General features: G+C 42.5%; 1 protein-coding gene across 1 annotated transcript in view; it reads left to right on the top strand.

Annotated features, from left to right (window-relative positions):
• The window catches only part of DTNBP1 (dystrobrevin binding protein 1), a 168056-nt gene extending 151224 nt beyond the window's left edge, over positions 1-16832 (top strand). The window contains exons 8-10 of the mRNA XM_065398846.1: positions 2269-2424; positions 5626-5766; positions 16067-16832. Of these exons, the coding sequence (XP_065254918.1) occupies positions 2269-2424; positions 5626-5766; positions 16067-16317 (548 nt within the window). The 3' untranslated portion in view covers positions 16318-16832. The remainder of the gene's footprint in view (positions 1-2268; positions 2425-5625; positions 5767-16066) is intronic.

The following is a 16832-nucleotide window of genomic DNA, read 5'->3' as shown; positions in this document are numbered from 1 at the left end:
AGAGCTGACACAACTGGCACAGCACTTTCCACATTTATGGAATCTTCTATTTAAGAGAGAGGAAATTTCAAGACAAAGAACCTTGAAATTCTAGCTTAATTACGTTATATGTGTCATAAAAAAGACAATAGAATGTTTGTTTTTAAAAATTGAAAGCTATCCTATAGTTTTCCTGCATGTACTTTAACTCTGCCCTTGTATCTCCTCACATGTTTACCTGTAATTTTAAATATTTCCTTTACAACCTCCTCATTCTCTTTTGCTTTTAAAGCAGATCAGACACTAACTGCCCCTGCTAAAACTTTACATACTAGCGTACAAACCAAACCAAATCTAATGCATCTGGGACTAATATTTGACCCTTCGCTAGATCCTTCTTACTAATGTTAGGAAAATTACAAATTTCTGTTTTGGTTCTGTACACAGTCCAGGGGAGCACCTTTTCCTCATCCACCATCATACTGCAAGACAGCCATCCCACTGTACTCTAAGCACCCTCCTAACAGATGCTAAACACCACACTACCCTGATGGTTTTCGCTATCCTGATAGCTCAGAGTTGACAAATTCATGCACTAATAAACAGAAAAATTTCCTGGCAAGTAAGGAGCTCTGCAGAAACTGTTGGATGAATCTATTTTTTTTATTTAAAAAACAGATTACATTTCCAGCCCTTATAATTGTGAATAACCTCCCAAACGTTGTTGACACTATTCCATTTTTCCCCCTGAACCCACACTGCAGACATGCCACCTGAAACAATTGAAGTGTGAATTCTCTAATACGTAAATCCTGGCTTCTGTACACAGCCAGAATCACAATTTTTTCCCACAGTTGACCGTTCAGTGGCAGCAGTTGCGCTCTGTAGTCACTACTTCAGCCATATGATGGACTGTGCCCCACTTGCACTCACAGCATGCTAAGGGGAATGGCTCCATGCAGTGTAATCCATTGCCCTCTCCTCCAGATACACAATGTACTGTGGCACACAGGGAGCCTTCATGTAGTTTGGCTCCATAGTACACAGGATCTGTACATCTTCATAGGTTCTTCATATTCTGACCCACTCTGTGTGTAGTGGAACCACAGGGGTTTTGCTACATGAAGGTTCTCCATGGTTGCACAGAAAGGCATGGTAAACTGCCTTTGTTCATGGTGTGTCTCATGCATATCTTTCTTAGACGTATCCTTCAAAGCAGCTATATGCCTGAAAACTTGGGAGGTTTCAAGCATCCCTCTTCCATTTGTTCCAAATCTTGAGCACACTTAGAGCACTGGTGACAAGTAGGATTAATTTTCTGGACCTCCTCTATGATTTCTCCAAGGTTGGTCGAGGTTGGTGCAGGAATCTGACTTTTTGAGTGTCCAGTCTTTAAACCTTTAATTTTTCTTTTTAATTACATTACTAATATTTTATGATATAACATATCAGCCATGAGTATCTGAATTAAGTTTTTGTTAAGAAAATTATAAGAAGTGTACTTTCTTATCCTATTAGAATGGGGAATAGCTGACAGTTTATTATTTGATGTGGCATCATTACCTTGAAGTTTCAAAGTAGGCTCAACTGTGCTCACTCTACAGACACAAAAATGAAGACTATAACATCTTGACATTAATTTGTTTATTAAATATGCATAACATCATTATTGCTAATTTTACTCAGCAGTATTCTGACACTGTCATTATCTGAAGTCTGTACTCAATAAGTGTTTCAGTTTATTCATTCCAAGAAATCTTGAGTTATATCAGTTTAATATTGGGGCATCCGGTTATAGTACCTCATAGTATACCATATTTGCCTTATGGGAGTGATGAGGTATGATTTTGAAGTGGACTATCTGCAATACTCAGGAAGTGCAGAAATGAGGCTATAACATCTTTTCATTATTGCCCTTATACATTACTGTATATAGAGATTCAGACCTGTGTAATCCAATCTTAGTTTATCCATGGGTCTTAGAATTCAGTGACTGTGATGAGTGATCAGTTGTGTGTCAGATGAGGTACATATAATTTGAACTGTTGGGTTGAATGATAAATGTGTCCTTTTCTTTACAAATAGCCTAGAAAGTGAGACAGAATGTTTCAAGAGGAGATCGTCTCTTTTTTGTGTATTCACACTATATTAAATATGAGCGTATGATTGAGAAGATATACATAATTACATAATTTGTTGGTGTGATTCTGATAAGTCATGTTAAAAGCAAATTTACAGATGTTTCTACATTTTTAATAGTGTATATTCCTTTTTATTGTTGGTCCTCAGCTGAGCTAGATGCTGAGCATGCCCAGAAGGTTTTGGATATGGAGCATACCCAGCAGATGAAGCTAAAGGAGCGTCAGAAGTTCTTTGAAGAAGCCTTCCAGCAGGATATGGAGCAATACCTTTCTACAGGATACCTGCAGATAGCAGAGAGACGAGGCAAGTTTTGACATAGCCTCCACTTAATCCATAGACCCACAACTAGAAGGCTAGTGAGAGGATTGTTTTGGTTTCCTTTTGCACTTGGTTTTATTTTGACACTTTTATTAATACAGTGCACAGTAAGTAAACACGGCAATGCAGTGCGTTATAGGAGAGAAAAGGGTATATCTTTTTATGTTTGATCTTTGTTTTATAATGCAGTACCAGCGCTAGTCAAGGAAGAACATAATTATTGCTGAGTACAGTATTTTACTATACTGCAGGTGTGAAAGACGGGGGATATGCTATACTTGGGGGGGAAAAGTAATCAAAGGAAGGAGTAGGGTTGCATCTCCATTCGCACACTGACATCAGCATTGTTTGAGACTTTTAGTAATATGCATACTTAAGGTATTTCTTTGGCTTACCTGTTATATAGTCAGAGTTTTACTGCAAAACAAAAGGTAAATAAGAGTTCATATGACAGCTATAAAAATAATTATTTTAGTCATTATTTGATGTACTATAATTGTGGCAGAGTCAAAACACAAACTTCTTTTGGGGGCAGCTGAAAGTACTTATACCTCACTTAAAGTCGTCCCGGTTAATGTTGTTTCATTGCTGATCAATTAGAGAACATGCTCATTTAAAGTTGGGCAATGCTCCCTTATAACATTGTTTGGCAGCCGCCTGCTTTGTCCACTGCTTGCAGAAAGAGCAGCCCATTGCAGCTAGCTGGTGGGGGCTTGGAACCGGGGTGGACCAGCAGCCCCCCATCAGCTCCCCGCTCCTGTAAGTTCCCTGGGCGGCAGCCGCCATCAATTGCCAGGCAGTTCAGCTATCCCTCCCCCCACTGTCATGTGCTGCTCCTGCCCTCTGCCTTAGAGCTGCTCCCGGAAGCCTTCTGCTTGCTGTGCGGCGGGGGGGGGGGCAGAGAAGAGGGGGGTTAATGTCAGGGTGTCCCCTTCCCCCCTGCTCCTGCCCCCCCGCTTACTCCATCTCCATAGAGCAGGGGTGGGACACGACAGGGCTCAGGTCGGAGGGAGCTTGCTGGAAGCAGCTGCTGTGTCAACTTGCTAATCTACTAAAAGGCAATGTGCGGTCAGCATACTTAAAGGGGCAATGCGCATCTCTCTGTCTCTGTCTGCCGTGCTGTCTCCTGTCCCTTGATTCGTGCGGCTTTGTAGAGTATGAGGCTACATTAATAACAATGTGTTAACCCTTGAGGGCTCAGCCGAATTCTAGTTAATCATTTAACAATAAGGCATTCCCTGGGAAATATCCCACCCTCTGACTCCACCACCTCAACCAAGCCTCACAATTATCATTGCTGTGTACAGTATTAAATTGTTTGTTTAAAACTTATAATGTGTGTGTATGTATGTGTGTCTGTCTGGTGGAAAAAAATTTCCCTGGAACCTAGCCCCCCCATTTACATTAATTCTTATGGGGAAATTGGATTTGCTTAACATCGTTTCGCTTAAAGTCGCATTTTTCAGGAACGTAACTACAACGTTAAGTGAGGAGTTACTGTACATTTTTAAATACGTTTATTAGGTTAAAGGAAAGAGGTTTCTTCAAGTATTTGATGTTGGCATTATACTGATACTAATCAGAAGTTTGCACTTGTCTTTAATGGTGTGAAGTCTCCATATGGGACAATACATTGGACATTAGGCCAGCGATGGCCAAACACAGCTTGTGAGCCGCATGTGGCTCTTTTACAGTTAAAGTGTGGCTTGCGGAGTCCCACCCCTTTTCTCTGTCTACCAGACTGGATGGGAGGAACTTGAGGCTTCTGCCCTGTGGTGGGGCTAGGGATTTCTGCCAGAGATGACTGGTTCCTCCTGACTGGGGGGCGGGAGGGGCACAATTTAAAGGTTCCCCCAACAGCTTGAGTCACGCCCTCCCTGTAGTTCCCAGGTGTTAGTGCTGCAGGGAGTGGGAGCTGCAGGGAGGAGCTGCTGCGTTAGCTCCATAGGGAGAGGCAGCAGCAAAGGGAGTTGGCTCTGTCTGCAGCTCCCAGGTTGCCGGCTTCAGCAGCTGCTGGGCAGGGAGTGGGCCCAGCAGCACCATGTGACTGAGCAGGGTCAGCAAACCCTGGCAGAAAACTGGGGGGCACACCTGTTGGGGCTCAGGGCTTCAGTAGGAGTGGGTCTGAAGCCCCCGAGCCTGGGCAGACAGCTCCTACGGGGCTGAAGCCCTGAGACCCCTTACCCACGAGCACCGGCAGGCTTGCCCCAGCTCTTGAACTTCTGAAGATTGTCGTTTGCAGCTCGGAGGGTCAGTAAGTTTGGCCACCCCTGGTCTAGGCTCTGCACTACAGTCTGCTACCACTGATCACACTGGTGGGTTGAATGGGAAGAAAGAACACCTGCCTTTTGAGAATTACAACTCTTCCTTGCATTTTCACAACTCCTGTGTGTTGATACTTGTACATTGGTCCAGTCTTGTACTTTTTCTTTCTTGAGAGATTTTTGTTAAATGTGCAGGTGGGGAATAGAGCTGTGACACAGGAAGAAGAAAACGTTTGGATTAGTAAGCACCTTTGGGCAGGTCTGTCTCTTCATAGGCATTCCTATAGCACCCGCATGACAGAGCCCTGATCCTCATTGTGGCTTCTGAATTATCTTCTTTTTCTTCTTAGCATGTGCGCAACGTGCCTCAGGTGGCATGTGACCAGGATTCATCACGGAATTTGGTCCATTGGTTGGATCATTAGCTTCCCCGTTTGGGCCGGGTACTGAGTGTGATATGAATGCTGATCCATGCCCCCCCAGCTTCTGGGTTCTAGTAATACAAATATTAGTACTAATAAAATACCTTTTTGCAAAGATAATGACGGCAGCCTGCTCTAAAACAATGAGCAAGAAACAAAGAAGTCTTTCCTGCTTTTGTAGATTCTGAGTCTGCCTCTAAGAAGCTATTTATAATTCATATCAAAAAGCTATAAATACGATAACTTGTATTGTTATCAAGTTCAGACCTTGTTGTTTTGTCTCTAAGAGATTACCAAAGCTGTTTCCTATCAATAATCAATTTTCCTTGTTTGCCAATGTATGTAATATTTACATTTTGAGAATAGCTGTTTAATAATTAAGGATGCAGTACAGTAATGTGGCAATTGTGGAAGCCTTTGTAATAACGTTACAAAGCTGATGGTCTTTGCCTAGAACATGCGCTGCATTGTCAATTCACTCATATTGTTTATTGCTGCAGAGCCAATAGGAAGTATGTCTTCCATGGAGGTGAATGTGGACATGCTGGAACAGATGGACCTGATGGACATGTCTGATCAAGAAGCACTAGATGTCTTCTTGAACTCAGGAGAGGACGATAGCATACTATCTCCCATTTTGGGTATGAAATGAACAGTTAGGGCATGCCTTGTAAATTATCTAGTTGTGCTTGCACTAATAAATCACTAGGACTCTAATCTAGACTGTATAGTGTTTCATACTGTATCTGTTCTCTAAAGGTTAGTATTTCCTACAGACCCTCAGTCATGATGCAGAAGAGCTTACTGCAAAGCTGCTTGATTTTTCCAGGAGACCTCTTTTTTTCTTCTGGCCCTAGGTATCCCTCTGAGTGTCTTGGGGTTAGATGGCTTGTACATTTTTGTTTTTTAGGTAATAAAAGAATCTACTTTATAGGATCTTTGGCTTTATATATATAAAAAAGTTGTCAATTGGCATTTTAATTGCTTATATATTATATATATAAAACACACATTGAACTTCAACTATAACAGCTTTTAACAGCTTTAATTTATTTGCGGTAGTTAAGCTTTTTATTTTAAATAGAATACTTTTCCCATAATTAGTCTTGAATTTGTCATTTTGAAGTAAGCCAAGACCACTTTCATCACAAAAGCTGCTCAAAGATGTAGGCTCTCTTTGTCAAGACTCACAGGGAGATGTTTGGGCTGGAACTCAGCATTAAATGATTGCCTTTCTGGAGTTTCTCTACACTGGTGTATTCAGGTATGTTACTTTACTAATTGAAGAGAATAACTTACAGTAGGACTGAGACATTCAGAATTACTTTATATGACCTGGTACTCTGTTCAACTTGTACTCTGGTTTTATTTATTCAGACAGTAAGTAGCTTATAAAATATATTTCTTTGATCCATGTTGATCTGAGCCATGTTACAAGTAGTGCTGTAAACTTTTTTCTCTAAAAAAAACTACTGAGGAATGCTGCCATTCCTCCCTTTAAATCAGAACTCACTCAGTTTCTCTTTGCTTTCAGGTACTGACTTGGTATTCTAAAGCAGCAGTTCTCAAACTGTGGGTCGTGGCCCTGTTTTAATGGGGTCACCAGGGCTGATGTTAGACTTGCTGGGGCTCAGGGGCCAAAGCTGAAGCCTGAGCCGCACCACCCAGGGCTGAAGCCGAAGCCTGAGCCCTACTGTCCTGGGTGGTGGGGCTTTGGCTTTGCCCCCCCCCCCCCCCACCAGAGGCAGTGGGACTTGGGTGGGCTCAGGCTTTGTTTCTTCCCCCCGCCCCATGTAGTAATTTTTGTTGTCAGAAGGGGGTCGTGGTGCAATGAAGTTTGAGAATCCCTGTTCTAAAGCAATGACATTATTTTATATCCTTTGTTAATTTTTTAAATATATTAAGACAGTGTGATTTAACATACCTTGATATATGGAGATGTACTGGGACCTCTTACTGTAGCATGCCTGAACAGTCTAGCTGTTGATTGCAGAAGATTAGAGATATTTGGTCACCTCAAGCAGTTGCTGTACATTAAAATTTTATTCTACAACGTGCAAAATCTTTGTTCTCACCAAAATGCCTTTCTTAAAAAAAAAAAAAAATCATAAAGCCAGAATTTTTTAGGAAAAGTGGTGTCAAGAATAACTGTCCTTAAACCTAATGATATTCAACCTGCCTCTTCAGAGGAAAGAAAATCTTTTATTTTCACTATCAGTACATTAAGTAAAACACTGTCTGAAATCATCCTCTACCTTAGGATAAGTTTGTCACAAACCAGGCGGGGTGGCGTGGAGGGGTAAAATTTCCTGGGGTTAATTCTCCTGCCAAGATTAGTTGTATGCCCTGGATATGAAAAACACTTACTCCTGTAACAGGGTTAACTTCCTTTGATTAGCATGAAGGGTCTAAATTCTTATTGCTGATACTTAATTCAGAGGATTGTGTTTTAAAGTGTCATCTTGTCTGTGCATTTATTAACATTTTAGCATGGTTGGAATTGGAACAGACAGTACTTACAGACTTAAAAAAAAAAGTTAAAGCTAATGTTAAAATTATATAATACACAGGTTAAGGAAAGAGTGCCTGTACATCTGGGTGTAGTGCTTAAATTATTCAAAAGTAAAAAGGTTGGTTGGAAAGTCATAAGATACATATAGTATATAACCTTAATTTGGGATACTGCAGATTAATAAATTCAGTGATACAGTTAAAGTATTATTATAACCTTTCTGAGTGGGGTACCCATTAACTGGATGCTAAGAATAGCTTGTGGAATGCAAATATAGCAATGAGTTAAGATTGCCCCTCAGTATTTGAGAATTTAGGATAGGTTGTACAATCCATCAGGGAGCTATGTCAGTTACTTTCCCAACTTTTTCTCAATGGCACTCGAGCTCATCTCTCCTTTTATTGCTGATGTCTGGTGATGTGTTCTAGATAAATGTCCCTTGACCACCTGATGGCGTCTGACACCATGAGTTGCTGCATCAGCCGAGCATAGCGCTGACCAATTCTGCATTCTTGCAACACTCGCTCATTACTGGGTTCCCATGGGCCAAGGGCTCCGACAGTCAGCATGAGAGTTTGAACCTCGTAACCCCTAGCTCTCAAGGTGTCCCCGCTTTCGAGATCAGGCGTCGTGGAAGGCTGGGGTCCTGTTTCACTGGTCTACAATTTTTGAGAAGTCGTCTGCTTCAGAGATAAAATGTGCTATTTATTATGTATTTTGATGTGCTGAATTCAAATATGACAATTAAAACAACTGATTGGCTACTGTTTCTAAGATATTTAAGTTTTTACATTTTATGTCTATGTATATTGTGTAGATAGTAGAGTTTTAATCATAAATTGTAAACCTAGGTCTTTTCATGTGTTTATGGTTGCTTTACATGATAATATTTCACCTGTCCTGTTTATGTAACACTTTAAAAATCAGCAAAAGGGTTATATAAATAAAATTTATTATGAAACAAAAGGCAAAAAACTATTATGTACATAGTTTAGTCCTATTCGGTGTCTACTCGGCGCTTCTTGGCTTGTCTCTTGTATTCATTAAATGGAGCATCTCTTGTCACTGTCCAGCAATAGTCTGCAAGCATTGATGGGCTCCATTTGCCCTGATAGCGTTTCTCCATTGTTGCAATGTCCTGGTGAAATCGCTCGCCGTGCTCGTCGCTCACTGCTCCGCAGTTCGGTGGAAAAAAATCTAGATGAGAGTGCAAAAAATGTATCTTTAGTGACATATTGCAACCAAGGCTTTTGTATGCCTTGAGGAGGTTTTCCACCAACAACCTGTAGTTGTCTGCCTTGTTGTTTCTGAGAAAATTTATTGCCACTAACTGGAAGGCTTTCCATGTCGTCTTTTCCTTGCCACGCAGTGCATGGTCAGATGCATCATCTCGAAGAAGTTCACGAATCTGAGGACCAACAAAGACACCTTCCTTTATCTTAGCTTCACTTAACCTTGGAAACGGAGGTACTTGAAAGCTGCTTGTGTTTTGTCAATGGCCTTGACAAAGTTCTTCATCAGACCCAGCTTGATGTGTAAGGGTGGTAACAAAATCTTCCTTGATTCAACAAGTGGTGGATGCTGAACACTTTTCCTCCCAGGCTCCAATGACTGTCGGAGTGGCCAATCTTTCTTGATGTAGTGGGAATCTCTTGCACGACTATCCCATTCGCAGAGAAAACAGCAGTACTTTGTGTATCCAGTCTGCAGACCAAGCAAGAGAGCAACAACCTTCAAATCGCCACAAAGCTGCCACTGATGTTGGTCATAGTTTATGCACCTCAAAAGTTGTTTCATGTTGTCATAGGTTTCCTTCATATGGACTGCATGACCAACTGGAATTGATGGCAAAACATTGCCATTATGCAGTAAAACAGCTTTGACTCGTCTTCGATGAATCCATGAACAGTCTCCACTCATCTGGATCGTGAACGATGTTGAGGGCTGCCATCACACCATCAATGTTGTTGCAGGCTACAAGATCACCTTCCATGAAGAAGAATGGGACAAGATCCTTTTGACGGTCACGGAACATGGAAACCCTAACATCACCTGCCAGGAGATTCCACTGCTGTAGTCTGGAGCCCAACAGCTCTGCCTTACTCTTGGGTAGTTCCAAATCCCTGACAAGGTCATTCAGTTCACCTTGTGTTATGAGGTGTGGTTCAGAGGAGGAGGATGGGAGAAATGTGGGTCCTGTGACATTGATGGTTCAGGACCAGAAGTTTCATCCTCTTCCTCTTCCTTGTCTGACTCAAGTGAGAATGATTCTGGTGCATCAGGAATCGGCAGTCCTTCTCCGTGGGGTACTGGGCGTATAGCTGATGGAATGTTTGGATAATGCACAGTCCACTTTTTCTTCTTTGACACACCTTTCCCAACTGGAGGCACCATGCAGAAGTAACAATTGCTGGTATGATCTGTTGGCTCTCTCCAAATCATTGGCACTGCCAAAGGCATAGATTTCCTTTTCCTATTCAACCACTGGCTAAGATTTGTTGCACAAGTGTTGCAGCATATGTGTGGGGCCCACCTCTTGTCCTGATCTCCAATTTTGCAGCCAAAATAAAGGTGATAGGCTTTCTTAACCATAGTGGTTATACTGCACTTTTGTGATGCAAAAGTCACTTCACCACAAACATAGCAGAAGTTATCTGCACTGTTCACACAAGTACGAGGCATCTCTGATCACTTTGGCTAAACAGAAATGTGTCCCTTTGCAAAATCAAACACTGACAAATAAGAGAGCACGACACTGTATGATTTCTAGAGCTGATATAGGGCAATTTGTTCAGCAGAGTGATGTAAGCTTCGTTATGATTGCATCATCCATGACTTCTAGGAATAACATGATGCAATTCATATCATGTATGACGCAATACCAGCTTCAGATTGCATCATTCATTGTTTTGCCTAAAAAGCAAGTACTGTCCAAACTCAGTCATAGATTTATTCATAGATCCAGTCAAAGATGTATTTTAGTCATTTCTGGTTTAAATTGAGATCCCTTCCCTTTATAACTCACTTATCCTCTGCCATTCCCAAGTCAAGGGTCGTATATACTGACCCAATAGCATATCTTGAAAACTAGAGCCAATCAACAATTTTAAGCATCATTTTCGTTCTCAGTGACCCAGAATTAGTAAAGTTTGACTACATTTATTTCAGAAGCATTTTGGCTGTAGAGCAGTGTTTTCAAAGGGAACTATGACATCCACCATGACTATCTTCTTCCTGTGGCGATGTCCAGTCGCAGTTGGCTGTCTGTTCCGGGGATGGCGGGGGTCACAGCCACCTTCCCTACAGGTGGCAGGATGGCGCTAACAAGGCAATCTTGGAGGGTGTTGTGGCGCAGCTGCCGGGCTCTGGAATGGGGCTTGCAGCTACACAAGACGTTGGGTAGTGTCTCATTGGCATAGCCGCACTTCCTGCATTGCTTGTCGTAATTCCCATGACAGATGGCTCCATTCAGCGGGACACAGTTGAGCTGGGTCCTGTAGATGAACCTCCAGTTGGCAAATTGGGCGAAGCTGCCCCCGAGGCGGAAGTGATTGCTGGCATCCCATTTGCATGTCACCTCCAAGGCCTTCCCCTGGTCTGGCTTCCATTTCAGGTTTTCCACGTACTGCCAGGGGATGGCATCCTTCAGGGTCCTCTCCAGCTTGGTTCTAGCTCTCGGAGTGATGATTGTGTGCTCTGCATTTTTCACCTGTGGCACCAGGACTCCCAGTTCTTGGTGTTCCTTGCACCACATCCAGTGGCAGCCGATACGTTTCTCCAGTTGTTGCGTAGCATTGCAGGGATGAGTCTAAAGTGAAGCAGTCTTCCCCGTCTCTTCCAAATTTGCCTTCCAGGGAGCCGCTCAGGTACGTGGCAACATCTTGGTTGGAGGGGGTCCTGATGATTCGCTTCCTGATGACATCATGCAGAGCACTCTCCGTGATGTTCCTCACCATGGCATCCAGGCACATCCGAAAGCAGCAGGCGTGAGTGATCACCGCAATGTTGCACAGATCACCCATTCGAGGGACATTGGCACCGCCCTGCCGGTGTGAAATGTACACCAGTTCGTTGCTGGTGCTCCGGGGAAGAAACATCCACTTCTTCACTAGCTGCCTGATGGTGCTGTCCACCTCGTTCAGAGGTACCTTCACCATGGCAGATCCCCTCAGGACAAATGAAATATGGGGGATTAGGAAGGTGTTCAAGGCGTTGATCTGCCACCATGGTGCCAGTATGGAACAGTCGATCTTGCCCCCACGTCTCATAGGATCTCGGCAATGGTATCCTCAGGTGTCTGCTGGACGTGGAAATCTGTGGGCGTGCCGAGATGTTAGTATGCTTACCCATCCTCCAGGAAGATCAAGAGTTCACCCTGGACTGAGTCCCTTCTACTGCTGTCAATATGCAGGGATGCACATTTCCTAGCATTGAAGTGGAGCCCCATCTAGTTGGTAGCCCAGCTGTGACATCGACTATTTGTTGGAAACTCTGAGTTGTCTGAAATGAGGACCAGATCATCTCTATCGGCCAGGATATTTACCCTGTTGCCATACAGGACCTTGTGTGCGAGCAGAATGGGTGGAAATGAATAGAAAAGATGGTCCTTCCAGGGGAGAGGAACGTGTCTGCGAGTAAGCCCAGATGGTGACTGTGAAAAGAGCAGAACTGTGGACACTTCCTATTAGACCTTTGTGCGACAAAGTACATCTGGGGAGTTCTCCGCCTCTGGAAAATGTCCCTCAAATGGACCATTCGTGGTTGGAGAAGGATCTGCTGAGATGATCCACTAACGCATTCCGTTACCTGGAAGGTGGGACAATTTCTTCTTGACTCCCACATGGAGCGATCAGTTAGATTCTGAGCAGAGGAGCGAGAACCAGCCATCCAACATCAGACAAACCAGAAGCAAAGGAACCCTCAGGGCTACTGAGCCCTGCCCCCCATCATCCTAAACTACCCTGTCCTACAGTTGCACTCATACATTTGTCCAGCTCTTGTTGCCTGATTCTTTAGGGGTTACTGATTTTATTATTGGTTTCCAATGAGAAGAGCTGGGGATGGTAGGACTCTAGTCCCAGAATCAAGGTTATCAAATTCAAAATCTGGTTGGGAACCCCAGTGTGAACAATGATTACACTCATGTAGAGGGCAAAGCAAAGCTTTAACCACTTATTTTAACACAATTAGGAAAGACACGCATGCTCCAAACCACATAAAAATGTAGCAAAAATAGAGAGAAAGTAATATCTTGTACCATTCCTCACATATACTCACCCCCTTTCTTGGGGATTTGGTGGTCCTGCTCTGTCCTTAGCATGGCAAATAAGTCCGATGGTCCAGATTCTGCCTTACAGCATGGTCTGGCCTATTAGAGAGCCTAAGGCCTGTCATAAATATTCATACTAATGTCCATCTTCCTCACCCTAACAACATTAGGGTGTCTTTATCCTATAGGTTAGTTAGTATATTAAAGATTTTAGCTTATTACCATATACATCAATTTGTTACCAAGGCAAGTTTGTGGTTAAGCATCTGTCAAGGTATCTCTCATAAAATAGCCAAGTTCAGTGTTCCTGCAGTTACCTGGTATCCTTTTGTACAGAATCTCCCCCCTTAAGCACGCTATTCCCAATTCCCCAAAACTCAAGCTGACCATTTGGCCACTTATCTGTGCTAGAGTTCATAGGCCTCAAAGCCTTAGGCTTAAGCTAATGCCTTATAGGTTCTTTGTGTTACTGATAAGCAAACTAAAATGCTAAAGCTAGCTCTGGACTACATGCTCTCTTAAAACAAAATTGTTTGCCCACATGCGTTCTGTTGAGAGCCTGTTCCAGATCTTAGTGTATACTGTGTGCAAACTTTTCCAACTTTTTTACATATTCAGTTACTAGCTTCCTACGCCAGCTTGTGCTCAAACAAATAAGCAAAATTGTATTGCATGAAGAGGCAGTGTGGTCTATGGGATAGGATATTGGCCTGGGACTATGGTGATCTGGGTTCTATTCTTGGGTCTGCCATTGACCTGCTGTGTGATAAGTCACTTCCCCTCTTTGTGCCACCATTTCCCTTCCCACCCTTTGTCTGGAGTGCAAACTTTTTGTACAGAGACACAATCCCTGCCCTAATGCCTAGCAAAATAGACTCCACTTCTCTGTTGCAGCCTCCTAGTGCTACTGTAATATAATGTATTTTCTTATTCTTTGATTGTTAACTTAATTCTGTGAGACAATCTGAGACAGCAAGAATCAACCTTAGAGCAGTTTAGTGACTACTGAGCTTGAGCAGTATGTGCAAAGACACTTTCTAGCCTTGGTAGGGTGAGCACAATGCACCATTTAAAACTAAAGTTCCCTTTCTCCCATCCCCTATAATTCCTTCCTTCCTTGTAGAATTGGAATTTTACAGGTAGGGGGTGGGGGTGAATTTGTATGCTCTTGTATTAGAACTAGTCGATACTTAACCTTTCAGCAACAGGCATTCTAACTAGTTGGACACTGAATTTTCCCCTCTCCTAATACAAAATACACATATGTTAACCAAGACAAAATCATCCAGTTAATACATTTTAATTATTTTTTGTCCTTGCTCCCTCAGATTTAAGTTACAGCTATGGGAAATTTGGCTGTGTACAGGAGGAAAGTGCATTTGTGTATAGCTTTAGAACAGCAGTTCTCAAACTGTGGATGGGGCCCCCAAAGTCGGTCCTGACCCTGTTTTAATGGGGTCAGCAGGGCTGCTGTTAGAGTTGCTGGGGCCTGTGGTCAAAGCCAAAGCCCTGGGCAGCAGGGCTCAGGTTACAGGACCAGTGCCCGGGGCTGTAGCCCTTGGGTTTCCACTTTGCCCCCTCCCCCATGCAAGGTGGCAGGTCTCAGGCACGCTCAGGCGTCAGTCCCTCTCTCCTGGGGTCATGTAGTAATTTTTGGTATCAGAAGGGGGTTGCGGTACAATGAAGTTTGAGAATTCCTGCTTTAGAATATTAGTTTTGCTGTACTAGTCCACTTCATTCCAAAAAATAATACAAACTCATGGGTTTGCATTTAAGTTACTGTTAAATGGATTATACTAAAATGTTCCTGTAAAAAACAGAGCATTATTTGACAATAATGGAGATTACTCAGACATGTGACAAAAGAATTAACAGTACTTCTCCTGTCTCTCTCCCACCTCCCTTTAGAGTGTTGCTTGGGCCCAAGATACACTATTACATTAAAATTTGGAGAGCCTAATCACATACTTTGGCCTCCAAGGGGCAAGAGGAGGGCTGTAGGATGGGAAGAGAGAGCTCTTCCAGAATAACTATCTGTAAACCTTCCTTGTTCTAGCTCTCTTTCCTTTTTTTACTTATTGAGTAGTTCTTAGCCGTCTACTGGAGACTTACTGATAACTGCAGCTAAGGCTTCCCTTGGGGAGCTTGAAGTATTAAATGGTGAAATTCTACTTCTCCTGCAGATTTTAAAAATCACATTAAAAATTGCCAACTCAAAACCCCCCCCTCACTTTAGGAAGTGGTGGGGAGGAAGGATAGCTTTATTGTTAAAGCATCAGAATGAGACTGGCAAAGCTGGTAATCAAACCCAGATCTCAGACTTCCTCTGACACCATGGGTGAATCTTAATTCCCTATGTGTGAATACTACTGTCTTTCTTTCATCCTTTGTCTTATGAGCATTTTGGGGCAGAGACTAGTATAAGGAGGCTCTTATTCTAAGGTTGGTTTACACAGGAAAACTCAGAGAAGCTAATCCAAATGAACTAAAGCTGTGAATTTAAGCTGCATTAAACTCCTGTGTTGACATTCAAACCAAATTAAGGCTACTTTTAATTCATTTCAAAGCTATTCAGAATTAGTGTTCCAGGGTAGACAAACCCTTGGTTGTGGCCTCTTCCTGCTAATGCAATACAAACAGTGAGTAAATTATTTTGCAGTAGATGCAGAAATCTGAATTGGCTTTGGTCACGTAAATACCAGAATCACTAACCATTACAGGGAGAATTGATGGGTCATCGCCAGCAGCCAGAACAAAGTTCAAATGTGACGCTTGCTTAGTCTCACAACTTGATCTAAATTATCTGCATGATTTAGATGGGGAGAAACAGTTTCTAAAGGTGCTAGGACTCAAACCACTTTGGGCTTTACAGAACAACCTCTCCATCTTAAATTACACCTGGAAACAAATGGAGAAGTGCAGTCCATAGAGTGAATGTGTAAAACACCTCAGCTGTGGAACACCACTTAACTAAGCAGTTGGTTTATCAGTCATTGCATTAATGGCTCTGTGCTAGTACATCCAGTATGTTAACCACCCTGCTGAATAGTGATCCATTTTAATATTAACAGCATAATCAGCCCCAGTCAATATCATACAGACTACAGCTCAACAGATGGATTAATGGTTTTTTGTTTTCTTTTCTCCTTACTATTTGAAGGGCCTGAATCCAAAACCTGTCAGAATGAAATAAGCCTCCAGGTTCCAAGCCAGTCTGAATTAAGGCAAAAATTGTCTTCATCATCATCAGCCTGGACTGACTCTGCCAGCCAGGGTACCAGTGAAGTAGAGTCTCCTGTTATCCAGTCTGATGAGGAGGAAGTTCAAGTGGACACTGCCCTTGCTGCTGTAAATACTGAAAGAAAAGGTACTTCAGATGTCAGTGATGAAAGTGACTCTCAGACTGTTTGAATCCTAGCACCATATCTTCTAAGAATCTTTGACTTTTGAATGAACGAAGAGCTCGCCCATGTTGTAGGAATTAGTTAACTAATCATGAAAGTCTATAATGTTACCAGCCACGTGGATTTTTTTTTAAAATTGCCTAAACCACACACTTTAATAATAAAGTTTTGGGATTTTTTGGAGCAGTCAAGCTTTGTATATACTGTGTATAGAACTAACAGGGAGATTGGATAATCTTTAAATTCCTTAACACTGATGTCACAATGTTCCTTATCTGCATGTTTGAGCTATGTAGCTGAATATAGAAGATTCACAAACAAAACCATACATGCTGCCAAAGACACTGCTGCAGCAGCATCCACTGCCCCCATGTTGAATGTATTGGGATAACTTTCGCTACAAATGAAAGATACTTACCAAGGGATGGGAGCTGCACATTGAAACCGTACCCTTCTGCTGGAGCAGCCCTTTTAGCACTGTTATAAGCATGCTCCTTTCGTTGAATAAAGTATTTCTACCCC

Source organism: Emys orbicularis, chromosome 2, assembly GCF_028017835.1.
Source record: "Emys orbicularis isolate rEmyOrb1 chromosome 2, rEmyOrb1.hap1, whole genome shotgun sequence".
Classification (NCBI taxonomy): Eukaryota; Metazoa; Chordata; order Testudines; family Emydidae; genus Emys; species Emys orbicularis.
The sequence above is the reverse complement of the archived record's forward strand: the minus strand, read 5'-3'. Positions and strand labels throughout refer to the sequence as shown.